The sequence below is a fragment of the Camelus bactrianus genome, chromosome 31, assembly GCF_048773025.1.
Source record: "Camelus bactrianus isolate YW-2024 breed Bactrian camel chromosome 31, ASM4877302v1, whole genome shotgun sequence".
Classification (NCBI taxonomy): Eukaryota; Metazoa; Chordata; class Mammalia; order Artiodactyla; family Camelidae; genus Camelus; species Camelus bactrianus.
The window spans coordinates 14,238,778-14,258,802 of NC_133569.1; the positions used below are offsets into that span (position 1 = coordinate 14,238,778).

The following is a 20,025-nucleotide window of genomic DNA, read 5'->3' on the forward strand; positions in this document are numbered from 1 at the left end:
GAGTGATTAGTCACTGCCACAAGGAATGAACAAGTCTGTCCCTAAATATACAACTTATTTCTCTAAGATGTTCGCTGATGTTCACTTCCTGGTGTTTTTTAAATACGATACATGAGCATCTAGACAACGGTTTCAAATTACTCCTTAAGAGTGAAGGCATTTGTTATCTTTGGCAGAATTCAAACAGAGCAAGATGTGACAGCAACTCCAGCATCCCCAGGCAATCCTTCGTAATCTCACATGGATGGATTCTGCTCCCAGCTGGGAGCTCCGGAGTTAGTAGGCAGAATGAATCACTTCTACACTATTTCTATAAAGAAATGATTGATCCGGAAATCTCGTGCTTTCACTATTATTAGCATTAATTGTTGCCTCCAAATAGTGTTATCCAAAGCAGGTGCATTTAATGATTCTGCCTCAAAATACCTGATGGGGGAAAAGGCTAAACATTGCAGTTGTTTTTGCATCTTGTTTTCATGGCTTTGAGCACCCAGAAACATCCACAGTGAGGCTGTGACAGAACTGGTTTTTTCTCCTCAATAGCTACACAGAAAATACTAACTAACTTCTGGAGATTACGAAAAAAATTTTATTGAAAAGTAAGCACTGCTGAAATCAATACAAATAAACAAAGAAGTAACCTGACAGAAAAATTACATTTGTATACATTTTTCTTAACAAGCTTATCTTAAATACGACATTTTAGGAGCACTAACTACCCTTTTTGCCATAATGATTACAAGTTTCATTCCTGAGATTTCTGGAGTCAAAATTCTTTAAAGTAAGCAAAGAGGAAGGAAATGTTTTCCCCAGCTGGGAGGCTGACCTGTGGATCAACGTCTCAGACAGTTCATTTCTGTCACGTTTCCATACACTAGAGTTTTCATTTGGGATATATTCACACTGTAATTTATTCCTTACCTACTGTCCCCCAAATGTGCCACATTTTAAGGAGCTGAAACATGGTGCACAAGTAAAAGTTATTGTCACTAAATATTTGCCATTGTAGGTAGTAGCTTCCATCTTTTAAAGTGCGAATATAGCAACAAAATGAGTTTTTAACATCTGGCTTGATTTAAATAACAATTCAAGTATCGCCTTTAAAATGATGTTCTAAGAAACATCAATACTTACGAACACAAATTTAAATATATTTTCCGAAAGGCAGAATATTCCTGGAATATCCTTTGTTTTAATCATTACTTAGACTCTAAAGATCAAAATCTAGCTTTGGTCCATGTCATATTTTTGATGGTTCTTAATTTTTTTTTTAATCCATAGACAACTAATCATTTAGAAAAAATTAACATCAAGTGCATGAAAGCAAGCTTCAAATGGTAACATTTCATTCAAAGAGCTATATTCAAATGAAGATAATGTCTGGCTGTAAGTCATCTGTTCTTATTTGCAGTTAAGGCTGACATGTAAGATGTTCACTGAGTTTTTGTGTGAAATGGGGTTGTATCATAATCTTGAAAATGAATTCCCTTGGAAGCTGTGATCTTCATAATAGCGCCATTCAAAGCATCGTCTTCAATGAGTGTTATTAATCCACTGGCAATCATTGATGGGCTGAAAACAAAGGAAACATCAGGGTTTTAAAACTAAAGAATAAGGCATAATCACACCTCATTTTGCGTTGCTTCTGAAGCGTCTATCATCTGTAACATGTAACATGGAAGTGTAAGTCATGGCGGTTCCTCCAATTTTTATTCAGTTAGATATTTACCAGATTGTGAAGTGAGTGGTAGATTTCCACACCCTACCTTCTGCAATTTTGACAGGAAGGATTCATAAAATTATTATTTACATTGAGAAAGTGATTATTTTTCCCATCTTTATCCTATCAGTAGAATTTAGACTTATCAGATAGAAATGTTACTAGTGCAGAAATAGGAAGAATTGTAGCTAACGTTTATTGAATGTCTATTATTTATCTTTTGCTGTTTTAAGTACCTTACATACATCAACTTAGTTGTGGACTTTCAAAAGTCCCCTAAGTTTGCTTTAGTATTATCCCCACTTTACAGGTGAGAAGACTGAGGTCCATAGAGGTTGATGGGTAAGTTCATGGGTCAGTGTTGGAGGATCTGACCACATGACCTTGTCCTGTGAAAACTCCAGCTGCTCTAACTTAGACGTCATTCCCCAAACACGTGTGTTGGTTAACTGCTTCTTATGAAAGTGGTTGAAGTTAGGGGGCCATGTGAAATTTCACAAAGGGTATATCTGAATATTGCTCGGAACTTAGGCAGATAAGTTATCATTGCTTCCAAAGATAACTAAACATCACCTTTTTCAAAAAAGTATCTGTTATGGTTGAAGGTGTTAATGATGTATTCTCTATATCTAAAAGCAAAATTCAAGACATGTAAGCATATTCTATTCAGAAACTCAGAAAAAAAATATTTTTTCAGAGATTTTTGCCAAACTGAAACTTTGACGCTTGCATTAGTTTCTCACATTTAAAAGCGAATTTTCTCCTTTTTATTGCCTAGGTCTAGATCACGCTTCGCTCCACCTTACAAAGGAAGGCAGGTATGGTTTTACTTACTCCAGAATTCCATAGAATTCCATCATATCCTTGATGTGACCCGTATATTCTATATATTGTCCCATGTTTTCTTCTTTTTCGATGGACTTGAGGATAGGGGTGTTAACAAAGCCCGGGCAAATGACGTTCAGCCTCACCCCACTGTTCATGAGATTAGCAGCCATCTGCCAATCAGAAGGAGAAGTTGCAGGTTTCAGGAGTTTTGTATAAACACAGGACAGACTGATAACTAAAGCTAATGGAAAGACTCCGATGTGAAAAGTACTAGCCAGTATACTTTTAGCCATGACAATGACAGCAGCAAGGCTGAAGGGCAGCAGAAAGTAAAAGAACACATACCCAGAGTGCTGAATTAATTCCCCAAAGCCTCACCTAATTAATTTCTAAAAAAAATCAACATGACCGGGCAACTCCTGAAAATGCTGGATGATCTAAGCTGCTCTTACCTACTAAACACAGCAGGAAACTCAGGCTTAAATAGCATATAGTGAAAAAGAATATGAAAAGGAATATATGTATGGATGAGTAGGACCGAACCACCATGCTGTACACCAGAAATCAACACAACATTGCAAACCGACTCTACTTCAATTAAAAGAGGGTGAAGGTGGAGGGATAAACTGGGAGATTGGGATTTGTAGATACTAACTACTATATATAAAATAGATAGACAACAAGGTCCTCCTGCACAGCACAGGGAACTGTACCCAATACCGTGTAATAGTGTATAATAATGAAAAGGAATCTGAAAAGGAGTAAATGTGTATGTATAACCGAACCACCATGCTGTAACTGGAAACTGACACAGCGTTGTAAACTGACTAGACTTCAATTTTAAAAAATGCTGAGGTTTAAAATTGATATCCTAAGTTTTCTTTCAAATTGGAGCTGTACAGCAGAGAATATTTGCTTAAAAATATACTGTTAGTGGGAAGTTCTAGGACTCTGATTCTAAAGGCACTCTTAGTACCTGCACCGTCTGAAAGACAGTTTTAAGTATTTTCAGACTAACGTTCTTTGGTTTAATTTTCAACCCATGGGTTTTATGTGAACTCTGTGTAAAACAAAGTGTAAGCCAATTACTTGTGGATTCCATCTGCTTTCTGGCTAAAATTTATCCGTAGCCCCCAACATCAACACGTGTGGTGCTTTCAAGGTTATCTGAGGACAAGCACAGAGGAGTGAGAAATTCGAGCTGCCGGATGTGGACCAAGGTCAAACAAGACGATGCTCTCTGCCTGCTCGTTTCAGCTCTCATACCATAAACAAGTGTCCTTTTTGCCCTGCTTGTCCATGTTTTTCCTCATCTTTGTGCTTTTTGCTGGCGATTCTGCTGTTTGAAATGCCCTCCCAGCACAGTGCTGATGTGCTGTCTAGTGTTTCTAAGTACAAGAAGGCTGCGATGTGCCTTATGGAGAAATTCGGTTGTTAAGAGACGCTTCCCTTCAGGCACGAGTCATAAATGCTATTGGCCATGTTAATACAATACATATTAAACACAATACATGTTAAGTAAGGTATCTTTAAGTAGAAATACACGTAAAACGAGGTTATGTGCTGCATGGCTGATCAAAGCGTTGTGACCAGAGGCCTGACCTTCCCCTCCGAGCAGCAGTTCAGTGTTCTCTAATTCAGTGTTGGCAAGTGACTGTGCAGAATGTAACTGAAAAATAGTGAACATCAACTGTACAGCGTTCTAGTCTGGTAATCGGAAATACAAAATTTCTGGTCTTTAAGATTTCCCTTGCATTGTCATGGCATCATGTGTTCATTAAAAGTTGGGTTAAAGATGAAGTCTTTGCAAATTAAACGGGAATTTCCAGTCCATTTAAATCAAGAGTGTGAGAGCTGCTTATCTCCCTTTCTGAGGCAATGCTGGCTGCTCCCATGTCACCTGCTTTCTCTGTGCCTGGCGTGTCTGGTGTCCCCTTCACCCGGCCCCTCTCTCTGTCTCATCTAGATGAAGCATTGCAAGGGGGTCCCCTGACTGTTCTTTCCTCTTCTGCACTTGTCCTAATTTTAACATTCTCTAAATGGTGGGCGGAATGGGCTTCTTCAAATGGAAATAGGATCTTGTCACTGCTGTGCAGGAAAGACCCCTTGATGGCCACACTCAGAATAAAACCCAAGCTCATGGCCGCGGCCCAGAAGCCACCTTTGGCCTGACTCCTGTTTTCATCTCCAGTCATTCCTCGTCCTACTTTCCTCTTGCTCAGCAGGCTCTGTTCAAGCTGCCCCTTTTGGTTTTTTTTCCTTTTTCCAGTTTTTATAAAAAGGCAAGCATTCTCACCTCTTGCTGTCAATGCATGTGGTCCATGAGGTCCAAACTATTTCTCTAAGCTCTGCACTCTTTCACGCTAGGTCTCCATGGAGACAGCTTCCGTGATGGCCCTACTGGGTAAATGTCAGCCCCGCCCCTCCTGCCTTCCTCTAGCATCTCACTCGGTTTTATCCTATCTTCAGTGACAAGCAATGCCTGAAACACACTGCCTATTCCACTGAAAGAAGTCTGAAGTTAATAACTTTTCCATTTGGAGTCCTTTTGAAAATAAAGACTATCTCCCTCTTATTTATTCTTAAGGATACTTTTTCAGTAACCTATCTGTGTTTAGAATCTACTTGGCTTTGTGACCAGTGGTAAAGTGCGTGCTTAGCATGCACGAGGTCCTGGGTTCAATGCCCAGTACGTCCATTAAAATAAATAAATAAATAAACCTAATTACCAACCCCCCCCCCAAAAAAGAATCTACGTAATTTTAAAACTTATCTATCTATTCTACATTTGGTCCTTTATGTGATCTGAACACTATTTTTAATAATAAATATTGAAGCATAAGCTTTCTATCTTTAACCCAGAGGTCCTGAATTCAGCCTCTACCCCCGTCTACTTTGCAGACCGCGTGCTGCGCACGTGCACAGAAAGAGGACAAGGGACACTGGGGTTGTTGCGTCCTCACCGCCGCCGAGCGTGTGAATCCGATTATGCCGTGTTTCGAAGCACAGTAAACAGGCTGCTGGGCCACAGGCATGAGCCCTGGAACAGACAAAGAAGAGGTAACATCAATTTTGCTAAGAAATAAGCAGACAAACCCCAACAGTCGCTATGACAATGAGCCATTTGCATCTGTGCCATTTTATGATTTAGTCTGGAAAATACACTAAGATAACCACCAGGCAACTTTGTAAAGCTCACTAGTCCTAGCCCAGTTCATTCCTCCCGTGACCTGGACCACACTGCCCAGCACGTCTGGTAGGTAAGGCACAGCCGAGGGAGGCATCCAGGAGTGACGGGTGAGTTCTTCTGCCTCCCTGATGAAGTCAAGAGACGGCGATGCTATCTAAGACACAGAAAGTCATCTTGAAATCCAGCAGGCTACTACCCAATGTTCAGTTTTTAAGTGTGGATTTTAAAAACTATGTATTCTAGCTTTTTAATGCTTCCAAGGAATTTAAATTACTTAAGAGGGATCTGGAGATGATTAATTGTCTCCACTACCCCTTGCTAAGCATTTCCCTGTCACCAATGGCACTGCAAGATGCCTCTCAGTCTTTAAGAAAATTCAAAGTTAACTTCTTTTGATTCTAAACTGTACGCGATGCCTGGATCTTGGCACATCCCATGACTTAGGAAAGGAAAACTGGAAATAAAAATGTATGCTCCTATTTCATTTCCTTTCATAATTATGGCCCCAACAACAGAATTCAAGCAGCTTTAGAACTGGTTTCATTTTCCATATATACCCAATAGTAACTGTTCAAAAAATGATTAAAGTCATGGCCTGGAAAAAACGTACTATTGTAGAAGTACAGCACATTTTCTCCCCGATCTCCTAGCCAGCCCCATGCCACCGCCTTCTCCCACCCCACCCCGAGCCACAGAAATAAAACAAGAAAAATAAATTTTACTGTACTTATTATTACCATCAGGCTTATTTCTCACAACTGTCAATTCTTTCTCTCCATCAACAGCGACACTTCTAACTCAAGCCATGTGTACATTTCAGTTTTGAACTAATTTCTTGAATGAACTCGTTCTACACCATTTTTAAAACCTGTGAGTTCTTTGAGTCAAGGAACAGCGATCCATGATTACTATAATGTTATTAATATCAAATGTCATAGTAATAATACTAAATGATTCTGCTGAGACGTGCTCATCTCCACCCAGCTAACGAGTCCCAGAACGCCACCAAGGGTGAGCGTGCTGTGCCAAAGTTCAGCAGTAAATGCAGACCTTAACCACTCCCTGGGTGCCTGCCAGGTCTCAATTTATGAAGTATGTTTGCTCAAGAGCAGTTTAAATCCCTGAGGATGGTAGATCACACACAGTGCGTCCACCCAACGATCTCAAAGAGCTGCAACATGCGGTTCTCTTCTTGTTTTGTTTTGTTTTTTAGGTTAAGTAAAATGTGTAAGTCAATTAAGTTTGTCGGTGTCAGTCAACAGGAATTCATGATGCCTGCACAGGATACACAGGTGTATGAGGAGTTCGAGGCAGAGAGAATAAACAGGTGCAGCCGGGCGTTGCTGTTTCTTGTTCTCGTAAGTTAGTCACTGTTTCACCCTCTCCTTAAACATTTATGAGACCGAGGCTGTGGTTGGAGCTGGTGTTCACAGACTGCAGGAAATGCACTGGAAACCTTAATCAGAGGTGAGCTAGCTGACAGTCACAAACAGCACAAGGGCGCTGTTCACAGATACAGCCAGAGATGAATCTGGAATGAATTTTTGTTCCGTACGTGGAGGTACTGAACTTCTTCTGAGCCCAAGCTAGTTCAAAAATGTCACAGTAGTGAAATAAATCACTGTTGTGTTGGTTCCATTTAAGAAGCAAGTGCAAAACATACACTTCCTTTTAAAGGTGGAACTGTAAATGCAATCAGAATGGTGAAGAATTTGTTTGCATTCTCAGAGTGGTGCTTAGTTTTATGAATCTTGCAAGACTCCAGTGACATTTTCCCTGGTAGCCTGCAAACTGTCTCCTCCTGCAATTACTTTCTGGTGTTAGATCAAAGGCTGCATAAATCAGTTTCAGACATTCAGAAACCAAGCATCCTTTAAAAAAATTTTTTTAAAGCTTTGTGGTATAATCGGCATACAATAAACTGTATTTATTTAGTGTGTGGTTTGATAAGTTTGGGCAATGGTATACACCCATAAAACCACGACCACAATCAAGATAATGACTGCATCCATTCCCTAAAAGTTTCCTCGGGCCGCTTTGTCATCCCTTCCTTCTGCCTTTCCCCACTCTCTCGGCAACCACAGCTCTGCCTTGTGTCACTATAGATTAGTTTGCCTTTTCTAAAGTTTTATATAAATGTAATCAGACAGTGTACGCTTCTTTGTCTGACTTCTTTGACCCAGGATAATTCTAATGGGATTCATCCATGTTGTACTGTGTATCAATAGCTCATTTCTTTTTTTTTCTGAATACCATCTACTGTAAGACTGCATCTATCAATCGCACATACATTCCTCTTTTGATAGGGATATTCAGTCTGGGGGTATTACAAATAAAGAGAATTCTATTTTTCAATTATTCTATTTAGACAAGTTATAGTTCACTTAGTTCAACAAAGAGTTTTTTTCTTTATCTCTCCACTACAGGTAGATTCTAAGTGTTGCTTCTTTTGTCTTGAGCAGGTAAAGACTTGCAGTGCTTTTTCCCCGACTCGTCACCAGACTTTCATTGTAGACATTTCCTATCTCCCTCAGTTTGCTGCTTTGAAAAGGGAGGCTAAAGGGAGAGAAAAAAGCTTTTTTTTTTTTTTAAGGGTTTTGTTTTTCTTTTTGATAATGACTTTTGTTGCAGTGGAAATGTCTCAGAAATCCAACAGTTTCTATTGGATCTCAAGACCCCACTTTGCCCACACTAGTGTAACATTACTGCTGGTCAACTCCAGCACTCGTCTCACCTCTGTTGCTAACCTTAGACCCGCAGCACCAACGTACCACGTTGTTTCCATGTGCTGATTCAAATAAAAAGCCGTCCCGAGGCTGGTAATCAGGGTCAGTGCATAGAATTGTGCGGGGGGTGTACGGTATGACTCTGGGGACACCACTCACACAGTAATTTGTGGAAATTGTGCCCCCCGAAGTTTCCACAGTTTACAACCTGCACAATTTTACACAGAAACCCTCCGTGGTAGAGGAGGACGACCAAATAAAAGAGACTGAGTAGGAAGATGACAAACTCAGCATCACGTAGAAATTAAAGACGGAAGTACTCCAAGAGCCTAGAGTGGTCACAGTTACAAGTGCGAAAATCAAACAAGAATCACTTTTCTTTGAGATATTAACACAGCTCAAAATCACACGTCCAAAAATAGGACCTCTCTTGGTTTCCCATCTTTCTCCCGCTATGTCTCCATTTCTCAACAAAAGGTTCTCAAAAGAGGCACTGTGTTTGCTGTCTCCACTCTCCCCAACTCCCATGGGCCCCGCAGCTCACTCTAACCATGCTTTCATCTGACCAGTCAGTCCAGTCAAAGATCTCGTGGCGGCTGCCAGTGACCAAGGGCTCCCTAAGGTTCAATCTCATCTTCCTTTTATTTGATACCTTCTTCAGTGGCAACCAACCCAGTTAACGATGCTCTCCTTGAAATGCTTCCCTCTTTGCTCTGATGGCCTTCTTCCTCACACTCACTGGCAGCTCCTCCTCCATGTCTTTCTCTGTCTCCTCCTCCCTGACCAGATGCAGAAATACACTGTGGGACCCAAGGGCTGGCCCTGATCCTTTGGTTTTTTAGGCACACTCTTTCCCTAGGTGACCTTGTCTACTCCTGTGGATGAAATGCATTCTCTCAATATCCCTCTCTCTCTCTTTCTCTGTCATACACACACAGACACAAACACACGGTTTTCAAATTTAAATTCCAGCTCTCCAGCCAAGATCTCTTACTCTGTCTTGAGAATTCCTGTTAGCTTTCTTCCCTTGAAATACAGTATTTGCTAAGTCAAAAGGTTTTACAGGAATGAGTTCATTTTAGAAATATGTTTGGTAACAATTGAGTGCCAAATATAACGAAAACATGTTTTAAATAGTTAGTTGAAATGTATAAAACCAGTGGGAGGATCGCCATTTTAGCAGAATGTTATTTCTTATACTATTTAATCATTTAAAAATGTCCTTTTAATTGAATTTGTCAAGAGGGATTAAGCACGGTAGTTTGGACTTTGGGTGCCAGACTGGCTGAACTCAAATCCTGAATCCATCACCGTGAGCAATGTCACCTTTGGAGAAGGTACCGCTGTGTACCATGGAGTTTTTCTTCAAACCACTCTGGAAGGAGCTAAGTTACATAAAATACTTCAAACAATGTCTGGCACAGAATAAACACTATTGTTGGCTATTATTTTTATTCAAATGTAAATTAAACATTTTTCCTTAAGATGAAACATCTCATATCCACAGCTAAATTTATCATTTTCATATGTCTCTTTCCATCTGCTAAATAAAATTACCTTGTTATTTGCCTCTTTTTTAACCATAAAATAAAATCCAGTGAGCAAACAAAAAAACAGATGAAATATCTCAGTCTTGTTTTATTGATTTATTTACTTGTTTATCCACATTGTACCTTTTAATGAAATATATATATATATAGTTTTTTTTTTTTTTTTTTTTTGCACTAGAATGCCCCAAGTCTGGTACAGCATCCTAACTTGGTTTGGTTTCTGAACCTTGGCAAACTGGACTGTTGCTAAACCAAATTGAAAAGTATTTTATAGAGGGGCATTCAATTAAGAACTATGTATTTAGAACTTTTAAGTCCAAAGAATAATGAAGTAGTATTTTTAATGCACTCTATTGAAATGTGTAACTGAATGGGAGGCCCCCTGGCGCAGGGGGAGGGTGGAACTTTGCTGGTTGACCAGTCAGATCACCTCATCTGTCTGCAAAATTAGTCCTGCTAGTATAATGCCTTTTGGTCCTGTTGCTGGAATGAATCTAGATTTTTCTAAATCTTGCAAATTGATTCCCATATGCATAGGGAAATTGTCACGTTAAAGGATTTACAGACAACAAAGGATTGTGACAATGAGAGGGCAGTCTCTAAAGAAATGTCATTTTGTTTAATGTTGTGCTCAAAAATGGATGCCTTATATTTAAAACATTAGGAATAAATTTTTTCAATACTTATTTATTCCAGGCCCAGCAGTGTGCAAGTTTACTTAGAGAATTGCTAAATGGTTCTCTCCGAAATATAACATGTCTAATAGTGGCAAGTCTATGTCCATCATAACTGTAGGTTTAGAAAAAATAATATCAATGGAGGGAGAAATTCTACCCACAAAACAGAATATTTTCTACAACCACTCAGAACAGTAACACCAAATGACGCCGACTGATGAGATAATTATCAAAAAAATTAAATGCCTGAAAATTGCACATGTGATTATAGAACAAAGAGATCATTTAGAAAAGTAAAATATAATTTCCATGTCTGCATTAGTTCCTCTATCTTTAATATTCTTTTTACTCATACTTACAAAAGGTAACTTTAATATCTACCTCTCATAGAGGGTAAAAAGCTCAGAAAAAATTTGTGCAAAAAACTGAAATCTGAGGGGGAAGGGTATGGCTCAGTGTAGTGTGTGCCTGGCATGCACGAATTCCTGGGTTCCACCCCCAGTATTGCCATTAACATAAACAAACAAACAAACAAGTTTGATTACCTTCACCCATCAAAAAAAAGAAAAAAGAAAAAAAGACCAAAAAAAAAAAAAGGAATCCCTGAAATCTGCTCAGACGGCAATTGTACTGAAATCTTCGAACATATCCTTTATTTAAATGGATCATGTGAAATAGACTATACAGGAATGCTAAATAAATTCAATTTAGGAAAATAAGTTGAGACTTTAAGGGTACTGATCTTGGCCTGATAAAAACTTGAGTTCAGCAACTGTGCCAAAAAACAGGAACTGAAATCCCTAACATCTTCACAATCAAGAAACTGCCCATTGTTCTGCTTTTAACCATCACTTCTCTAACATGGGGGGGAAAGAGAACTGGTGAGAATTTGTTTACCTATGTTGGTGCAGAATGCTGATCGCACTGACCAGCGGACTTCCTCATCCTAAGATTTCCCACACAAGCGAACACCGTATCTGATGCTGATTTTTACCCTGAGTCTCCCGTTTGCCATTAACAAATTATGTTTTAACGTGTGACATGACATAAAAAGTGGCATCAGTTTCTAGAAAACTGCTCCCTCCTCTGTGATTAGGAAAATCTGTGCGGAAAGGTAGTTCCGAGAGCACCGGCCAGGGATGGTTCATTCTGAGAAAGTTGTCCCTGATGTTCCAGCAAAATCTCCCTTCCTGAAAGTTCAGTTATTGCTTCCGCTGTGACCTCACGACACTGAGATGAACTTTCTTAGCCACTTGAAGAATGTCCCTGTGCAAACTAGCGGCTGGTTCCCTAAAGCGTGGGCCAAGGACCCACATCAGAATTGCAGGACCCACCCCAGACTTACTGAGTCAGAACCTGCCTTTGAACAAGTCCATAGGCGATGTCTCTCATGTTGACTCCTAGAAGACTATTCATTTTCCTAACAGTCTTTTTTCCCCACAGTGGCTAGGAAACCCTAAATCTTTGATCCATTCCTCAAAAGGCCAATTTGATAAATATTTCACCTTTCCTCCTGATTCCTTCTAGTGCGTGTCTTCTTAATAACTCGGAGCCAGAAGACAGAAAAATGGAAACCATGAAGACTTTTGCTGCCGGGACTAAATGAGAGAGACGGGCCACATATTCATACAGCTGGCATCTGACCTGTGAAGATCCAGAGAATGTGGATCCATCCATTCTATGATCCGCACTAAAATACAGCAACATAAAATTGCTTTTATTACTAATTCTCAATGCAAATTTTCCAAGTTATGAAGCCTCTTGGAGATGAGTTATGCATCTATAAATTGGAGACCATTAAATTGCCTTCTCTTGTAGGGATTTGTGAAAGTTAAATGTGATGTCATAGAGCCAATACTTTCGCACAAGGCCTGGAACCCAGCAGTTGCTACATAGCCCTTCCTTACAGCAAGAGAAGTTGCAGAGGGTTGTACCACGTGGAAGGAAAGGGATCAGTTTCAGCTTACCCGAAATTTCTGGTCTGTTGTCCAGTCCAACCACCACGCTTCAGGTCACGTGAGTCCCAACACCTTGCACCTCGCACCACGCTTCTGTTTAGTCCATGCCATGCTAACTATTTAGTTCTGCCATGTTGATGAGAGACCCTGACATATAGCTCTTGGGCTAGAAACCTGGCCAATGACTTTCATATTCCCATTTCCTTTCTCTCAATGTTCAACATGTTTGTTGAACTTGAATGTGTTACTTAAATTGGTCCTAACTTGAACTCCTCCACCTTCACACGAAACACAGGCTAATTACATCATAGACACGACTTAGAGCTCAAGAGAGTATGTCACTGGGCTGGCATTTAAGACATGCTCAAAAAAATTCTAAGATTTTCAAGTATATTCTTGAGTCTCTAATGTTTTCAGTTCAGAGTAAATGTGACTTTCATGGTGCATCTCGCAAAGTGCCACCAAGTGACTTATTCTTGAGGCACAGAGGACGCCCCCGGCAAACACCAAGACCTCAGTAGCCAAGCAGGTGGGAGCCGGGTTGGTGGACAGACTCCCTTTCCTGAGACAATTACTCTTCCTTTCCCACCGTTTGCAGTGACTTCAGTATATAAAAAGCACACTTGACTCATGAGATGTCTCATGGGAGCCAGGTTGCTTGGTTCTCTACATTAAACCAGACTTCTCTCTTCTCTGTTGTTCAACTTTTTCTTTTTTACTAGTTAAGGATGGATGTAGCAAAATGAGGACAGGTTTACATATGATGTCTGCAGACAACAACTCATGCAGAAGAGTCTGTGTGGTTAACAGTGGTGGGGACAACTTCCAAGGCGCCAGCCTGAAAGACAGCCTTCCCTCGGTACAGCGAGGAATCAGTCTCCACTTTAACTGCTCCTCTGTTTGTTAAACTTATTAATTGCATCTGATATTTGGTCTGCGTCAGTGGTCATTACTCATTAACTTCTCTGCCCAAGCCAGTGCGTCAACTTGAGGTTTTACTATGACAGTAGAGGGTTCCACCAGACCTGTGCAAGCGACCATGAGGATGGACTCATGGGTTGAATATTACCCACCCTTCCTTCAACACAGCGAGCAGGAGGGGGGAAATCAGAAAAACCTGGGAGGAAGGGATGTTTGGAAAAGTAGGGAAGAAAGCATTACAAATCCTTCCCCTACAATTTTATTTGTCAATTATACCTCGTGTAAGCTGAGGAATTAAAATAAAGAAATCCTTTGACTCGCACAACTCCTCAAAGACTTTTTTCGTCATCTGACCTCCGCCAACATGCTAGACTTCAAGGGTACAGAATTGCTGATAACATTTTTGAGGAAAGCGTGAAGATTTGAGACATCCACACTTCTCTTCTTCTACTATTACAAAATCCTGAATTATTTTTTTATCAAACTAATCTCACGATGGGAAGGACAGAAGAAGCTCTTGGTGAGTGGATAAAATACAAGACAATATGTATTAATACTCTTTTTGAGAGGAGAGCCTTATCTGTCACCTCAGTGACAATTTTCTTTTTAATTCTGAATTTTTTTTTAATGCACAAAAAGAACATTGCAGAAACGGAACAAGTACTGACTTATTAAGGATGAAGCGCTGTGGGTGGGAGGAGAGGTCGCCGGGTCTGTCTGGATTGGCCACTGGCAACAAGGAGACAGTGTGTCAAGGTGTGGAGGCGGGCATCAGGATGGTGCCGCACCAAGCACAAAAGACAGAGACCAGCTACTTAATCGTTACAAACAGCTACCCGGCCTGTCGGGAGACATCAGGGGAAGAACCACTTTGGATGGCTCTGATGTTCATCAGCTTGTAAGAGCGCCAGAAAGGTCACTTAAAGCCCAAATGGTCTCATGTTGCATTTATAGCCATGCGCTGTTTTATCCGCATGATCAGAGAAGGAGCCACGCCTGGTTTCAGACAGGGGCTCAGAGATAGGGGAGGTGCTCATTCACTCCCAGGGTGGGTACTTTGATCGAGCCAGCCCTTGGCCAAGAGAGCCAAGTGGATGTCCAGCTATAACCCCCAAGCTGCCCTCCCTACGACGTGTTCTGACTCGTGACGTTGGCAAGCTCCCACAAGACATCCAGGGCTTTACCCCGTGTGCGTCAAGTAGGGTGAAAGCTTAAACTTCGGCCGAAGGTTTAGTAAGTAGTCTAGAGATTAAAAGAGTGCCCAGGAGGCCTGAGGATGCTAGCAAGTCGCACTGGCTTAATCAAGTTACAGGAATTCAGCTTGTTTTGCTTTACAGCTAGGCTAGGATAGGCACGGAAAGAGAGACTGACAAACTGACAGAAGGAAGAGTGAGATCTTCTAGCCGCTAAGACAGAGGGGATGTCGTATCAGGCTGCTGGCGTGAGAATTTCAGCTCTATTGCTTCCTCGTGGTATAAGATTGCGCAAGATACTGAAAGTCCCCTGCCTTGGTTTCCTATCTGCAAGATGGAGATTAGGAGGTCTACTTCCCAGGGCTGTGAAGAGTGTTAAATGAGATAACGCACTCAGTGTTTAAAACGCTTATCATGTAAACTGAGTGCTCAGTGAATGTGATTAGCATGTATTTAAGTATTTTTTTATTGGATAAAAGCCAGGACTACATTGCCTTTCTCTGTTCAGGCTCTCTGGGGCAAGTAAGCCTCTTCTGGTGCAGACTTTCTCCTGGCAAGTCCCAAACTCATCCAGCCCCAAGGCCTTCCTGCCTGAGAACGAAATCAGCTTCCGAGGGCACAAGCACAAGGGCCTCTCTGTCCAGTGTTCGCGGGTCTCCAAGCGGTACTGGCCTCTCAGCCTCAAGGCAGAACCCATTCCACCAACTCTCCATCACCACCCAGAGCCTTTTTTCCACATTTATGTTTTTTAAAAAAAATTTAACATTTCTTCTTATTTTTGCAATCATACACACACACACACACACACACACACACACACACACACACACATATATATGTTATGATTTCATTTCAAAATAGTGTAGACTTAGCCTTGACAATTTGCCTTTAGGGTTCCAGCCTCCCAGAATCTTGACTTCGGTCCTCTCTGGGGCCAAATATCTCTTTCAAGTCTTGTCTTTGCTTTCACCTGTTAATATACTCTCAGCCTTGAAATGCTATAATTCATAAGTAGATGTCATATTAAGAAAAATCAGATTAACAAGATTTACCCTGAACCACTTACAGAACTAGGTCTGTTAACTCTAGGGAGGTCATTTTGACTTGAAGCAACCCCGAAAATGAGACCCGAGTTTATTTTTGAGACGCTCTGAAGGGGGAGATGTCTAAGCTGCCACCAGTACCAGGCTCACAATGGACCACCTGACAATGATTCCCAGAGGAACGAGAAAAACACTGGGCATCAGAGAGACTAGCGTTGTTCAGGTACCTCCAAGCCTACCTCCCCCGGCGCTCCTGGAGCCGGGAGGTGGAGGACCAGGTCGGGGTTTGGGGGGGCACCTAGTCCGCAATCACCACACTGACCGAAACGAACCGGATAACTGAGGGAAGTCGCACTGTTTTTGGACACAAATGGTTTAGACTTGCCATCCATATTGGCCAGGCGTCTCAAACTTCATGATTTCACTTTAACGACCCAAGAACCATTAATGATATTTTTTCTCCCTAGAATTTTAAAAGTTAAGTCTTTGGGCAAACTTGCTCCAAAAGTTCCTGCCAAAGGTTTATAGCTAATACTGAGTAATATGATGTCAGCTGAGAGTAAATCACACTGCCCCGAATAAAGCCCACTTTGGACTGCATGTTGTGGCAAAAATGAGTAGCTTGCCACTGCAATCCATCCTTGGGCACGCAGCTAGGCTGCGCTTCCCAGACTCCCTCCCCATCGCTGGGTGAGCCATGAGGTCAGACCCTACATGGAAGGTGAGCAGAGTGAGGTTCACCACGATCGGGCTGGGACTCAGAACCCCATGCCCCCTCAGCGTTCCCCTCCTCTTTCTGCTGGAGAGAAAGGAATCTCCCAGTGCCAGCACGACCTTGGATGCTCTGTGCTGAAGAGCCTCCGCCAGCCTGGTTTCCCAAATGACTACGTACACAAGAGGTTCCCTGCAGCCAAGATCTTGCCCTGGGCTGATGCCGTGAGTGGGGAATAAGCTGATGCTACATTTAAGCCCTTGTCGTTTGGGTCTATTTATTATAGCAGTTTAGCACTGACGGGGGCAGAATATGCCACCCCAAAACACGTCACTTGGGCAGAAGGGTTATTTTGAACTAGAGGCACCTGTCAAACAGCAGGTGCAAGGAGGGCCTTCGGGTCTCCCCTCTCCTCCCTGAAAGCAGGACGCACAACTCCCGTGGGAGAGACGCTGCCCCCAGTCCCAGGGCAAAGACACACTCTCATCACCAAAGACGGGGGTGGGGCCGAGAGGGGTCCGCACGGGCCTTGTCAAAATAACGCTTCCCTTCCGTTCGTCTCGGGCTGTGTTCTAGCGACTTTCCCGCAGTTGCGCCCATTGTCCAAGCTCGTTCATAAACACTGAGGCCTCCCCATTGCTTGGGGCCTTATTGTCCTAAGGAGGTGCCCACGGAGGACCGAAGCCCTCTGTGCTTTGCTCCTGCTGATCTATCTTATGTCAGTTTAATTCTCAGGCAGGGCCAGAAGCCCTGAGAAAGCGGAGATCAAGTCCGGCTCCCCCTGCAGCACATCCCAACCACTATCTGTGCCATATTTCACAATTACACGCTCTTAACTAAAAGCACACAGGAGCAGAGACACCTCAACTTCATTTTAGGACTGTTTCGTTTATCATATGTGCTTTTACGGCCCGACAGCTCAGGAATCTCTCCACAACCCTTGACAAACAGCAATGCTGGGAAAACCTCTACATTCTCTTTTTTGTTTTAAGAATCCTGCAGGAAGATAACTTAAAAAATCACAATTTAAAGTAACAGAAACCTATAGTTCAAACTTTTGATATTAGGCAAAAGAAATTCCATAGAACCAGTTTGCAAAATTAAACGCTTCCATTTCAAACCTGAGTTGACGGCGAAGAAACACTGCAGCTACTCTGCTGGTCCAGATGACCAACAGGGGGCCCCTGTGAACGTCAGAACCGTCCTCACCTGCTAAAGAGGACATGTTGATGATTATGCCGCCTTCACCGCCATTCTGCTTGCTCATGTAATCCAGACCCAGGTAGGTTCCACTGATGACGGAAACCTAGTCCAGAGACACACATGGGAAAAGCAACAGAACCATTATACTACATCACAGAGTCACACATCACGGTTTTTTATTTTACTGCTCTCCAGACACGGAGGGAGATTCCTGCAACTATTATCAATGAAAGGTTTTGAAGTGGCTGTTTGTGGGTTTTTTTTTTTTTTTTAAGCTAGTTATTGACTGGATTCTCTTTTGTTTGCCTAAACTTGTGGCGCTTAACCCATCTCTGCAAAACTTCACTTAGCTACCCGATCCGAGATTTTATGACAAAGGTTATATTCCAACAGTATCTTGTTACTTTAATTCTCAAGCATCTTTGAGAATTCTATGTATTCTTTTTCTTTTCTACGTCTTGGATACAAAATGTATTTACCCTTCTTAGCACATGGTTCTCAGGTCCAGGAATTCCACATCCATCTCTGTTTCATTCTCTTGGATCTTGGGGTATATAATAGTGGGTACCCTGGATTTCCTACAGTTTTCATTTCCTTCTTCTGTTCTGCATTTGTACCTACTTCTCCGTGGACAACAGAGGCAGGAGCGCTCTCTTCAGCTTTAGTGCAGACACCGGCTTATCTAATTCAGCTGCAGAAATTCCATTCCCCTTGTCTGTGACTGGCTTAAGAGCTGCCTGTGAGTTTCTGGCCAGTGAGACCTGAGAAGCAGTCAGCTGGAGGTGAGGTCTGGGTTGGGGAGGGTGATGGAAGAGGATGCTGCTGAGAAAATTTTTTGTTGCTCTTAAGAAAATCAGAAAGAAATAATTGCTTTATGCCCTTTTCATTGCTTTGTACGGATGCAATGGCTGGAATGAACAGTTACATTGCTAACATCCTTAAGAGGAAACCAGCATGAAGGATGGCAGATGCAAGAGGGGAAAAGAAACTGGTCCTGATGAGATCAGGGAGCTGCAGTGTCAAGCAATCCTGACCTCCAGGTCATGTGACATCGCACAGCTGTTTCACCTGGTTTGGTGGGGGTTTCTGTCCCCGGGACGTATGATCTTCAGTAATGTCGTCACTTAACTGTGTTCATCACTCCCACAGCTGTCCTTGGGACAGTTTGCTCTGCTCCACCACTCACCTCCACATACAGTAGGTACCTTTTCAGTTTAATTCTAATATTTAAGAATTACCCACTCTCGAAAACAACTGTGACCTGAAACATATTTGAAACCTTATTTTCCCTTTTAGATTTAAGAATTCCTCTTCCTCCCAACTCAGACTTTTAACATCTTAATTCCTCCTTCTCTCACTCTTTACAATACTGCAGACGATGAGTCCGAACCTGAGAGCAACTTCTTTTTATTCTAAAAAGTCCTTTTGGAGTTTTCTTGACAAGCATTCACAGCTGCCTCTCTATCTAACACAAAAAGGTCAATGGAAAAGTCCACAGTCACTGAAGCCATGTGCCAGTTTGAAATTAAGTAGGCTTAAAGAGAATGAGTAAAATCTCCACCTGATCCCCTTTCCAGAGGAAAAACAAAACATTAATGGTTTATAGAAGAAGGGAAAAATGTAGATGGCTGAGGTGACTGAAGCCAGTTCGACGCTGCGCCTTTCTGCCCAAGACTCCAGCATGTCTGAACAGAATTTCTGTCTATGCATATCGGCTCTATGCTTTTACCATCAGCTATTCACAGCTTTGCTGGCACCGGCTTTTGTGTTTTCAACATCTACAAGATGCAGCCAAATAGAAAATTTGGGAATGTTTGTTTTTAATTTTTTTTTTTAATGCCAGATTTATTTCCTGGTCTTTGGTGGAGGAAGACAAAGGATTACCTTGCCATCCATTATTAGATTAAGAACTGAGAAACTTTTCAGGCGAAAGGGTTCTTAGGATAAATCTGTAAGACAAGCCCTAAGGCTTTGGCTGCACATATATGACATTTGCACATCTTTTTCTTCACCATAACAATCTCTTCCGTATCCCAGGTCATATATTAATGGGGTTGTTACAAACCCACAGAATAAAAATGCCTCCTAAACATATTTGTTGTCTTTTGGCAATGTTTATACATTTTTTAAATGGGGCCCTTGTAATATCAAGTGTCTAGGGAAAAAAAAGAAAATGACAATTTACAGATATGTTCTCCCTACAAACACAAAAAATCTGGAATCTGCAATATTTTATTCCATTTTGTAAAGGTAGTCAAAATTTTGTATTTGACTTTCAAACAAAAAGAAAAAAAGAAAATCTAA

General features: G+C 41.6%; 1 protein-coding gene across 1 annotated transcript in view; it reads right to left on the reverse strand.

Annotated features, from left to right (window-relative positions):
* Positions 1–566: 566 nt before the first annotated feature.
* Positions 567–20,025, reverse strand: part of HPGD (15-hydroxyprostaglandin dehydrogenase) — a 28,664-nt gene continuing 9,205 nt past the window's right edge. Inside the window, exons 4-7 of the mRNA XM_074355813.1 lie at positions 17,728–17,824; positions 5,512–5,588; positions 2,555–2,718; positions 567–1,572 (exon numbers count right to left, since the gene is read on the reverse strand). Coding sequence (XP_074211914.1) covers positions 1,434–1,572; positions 2,555–2,718; positions 5,512–5,588; positions 17,728–17,824 — 477 coding nt within the window. The 3' untranslated portion in view covers positions 567–1,433. The remainder of the gene's footprint in view (positions 1,573–2,554; positions 2,719–5,511; positions 5,589–17,727; positions 17,825–20,025) is intronic.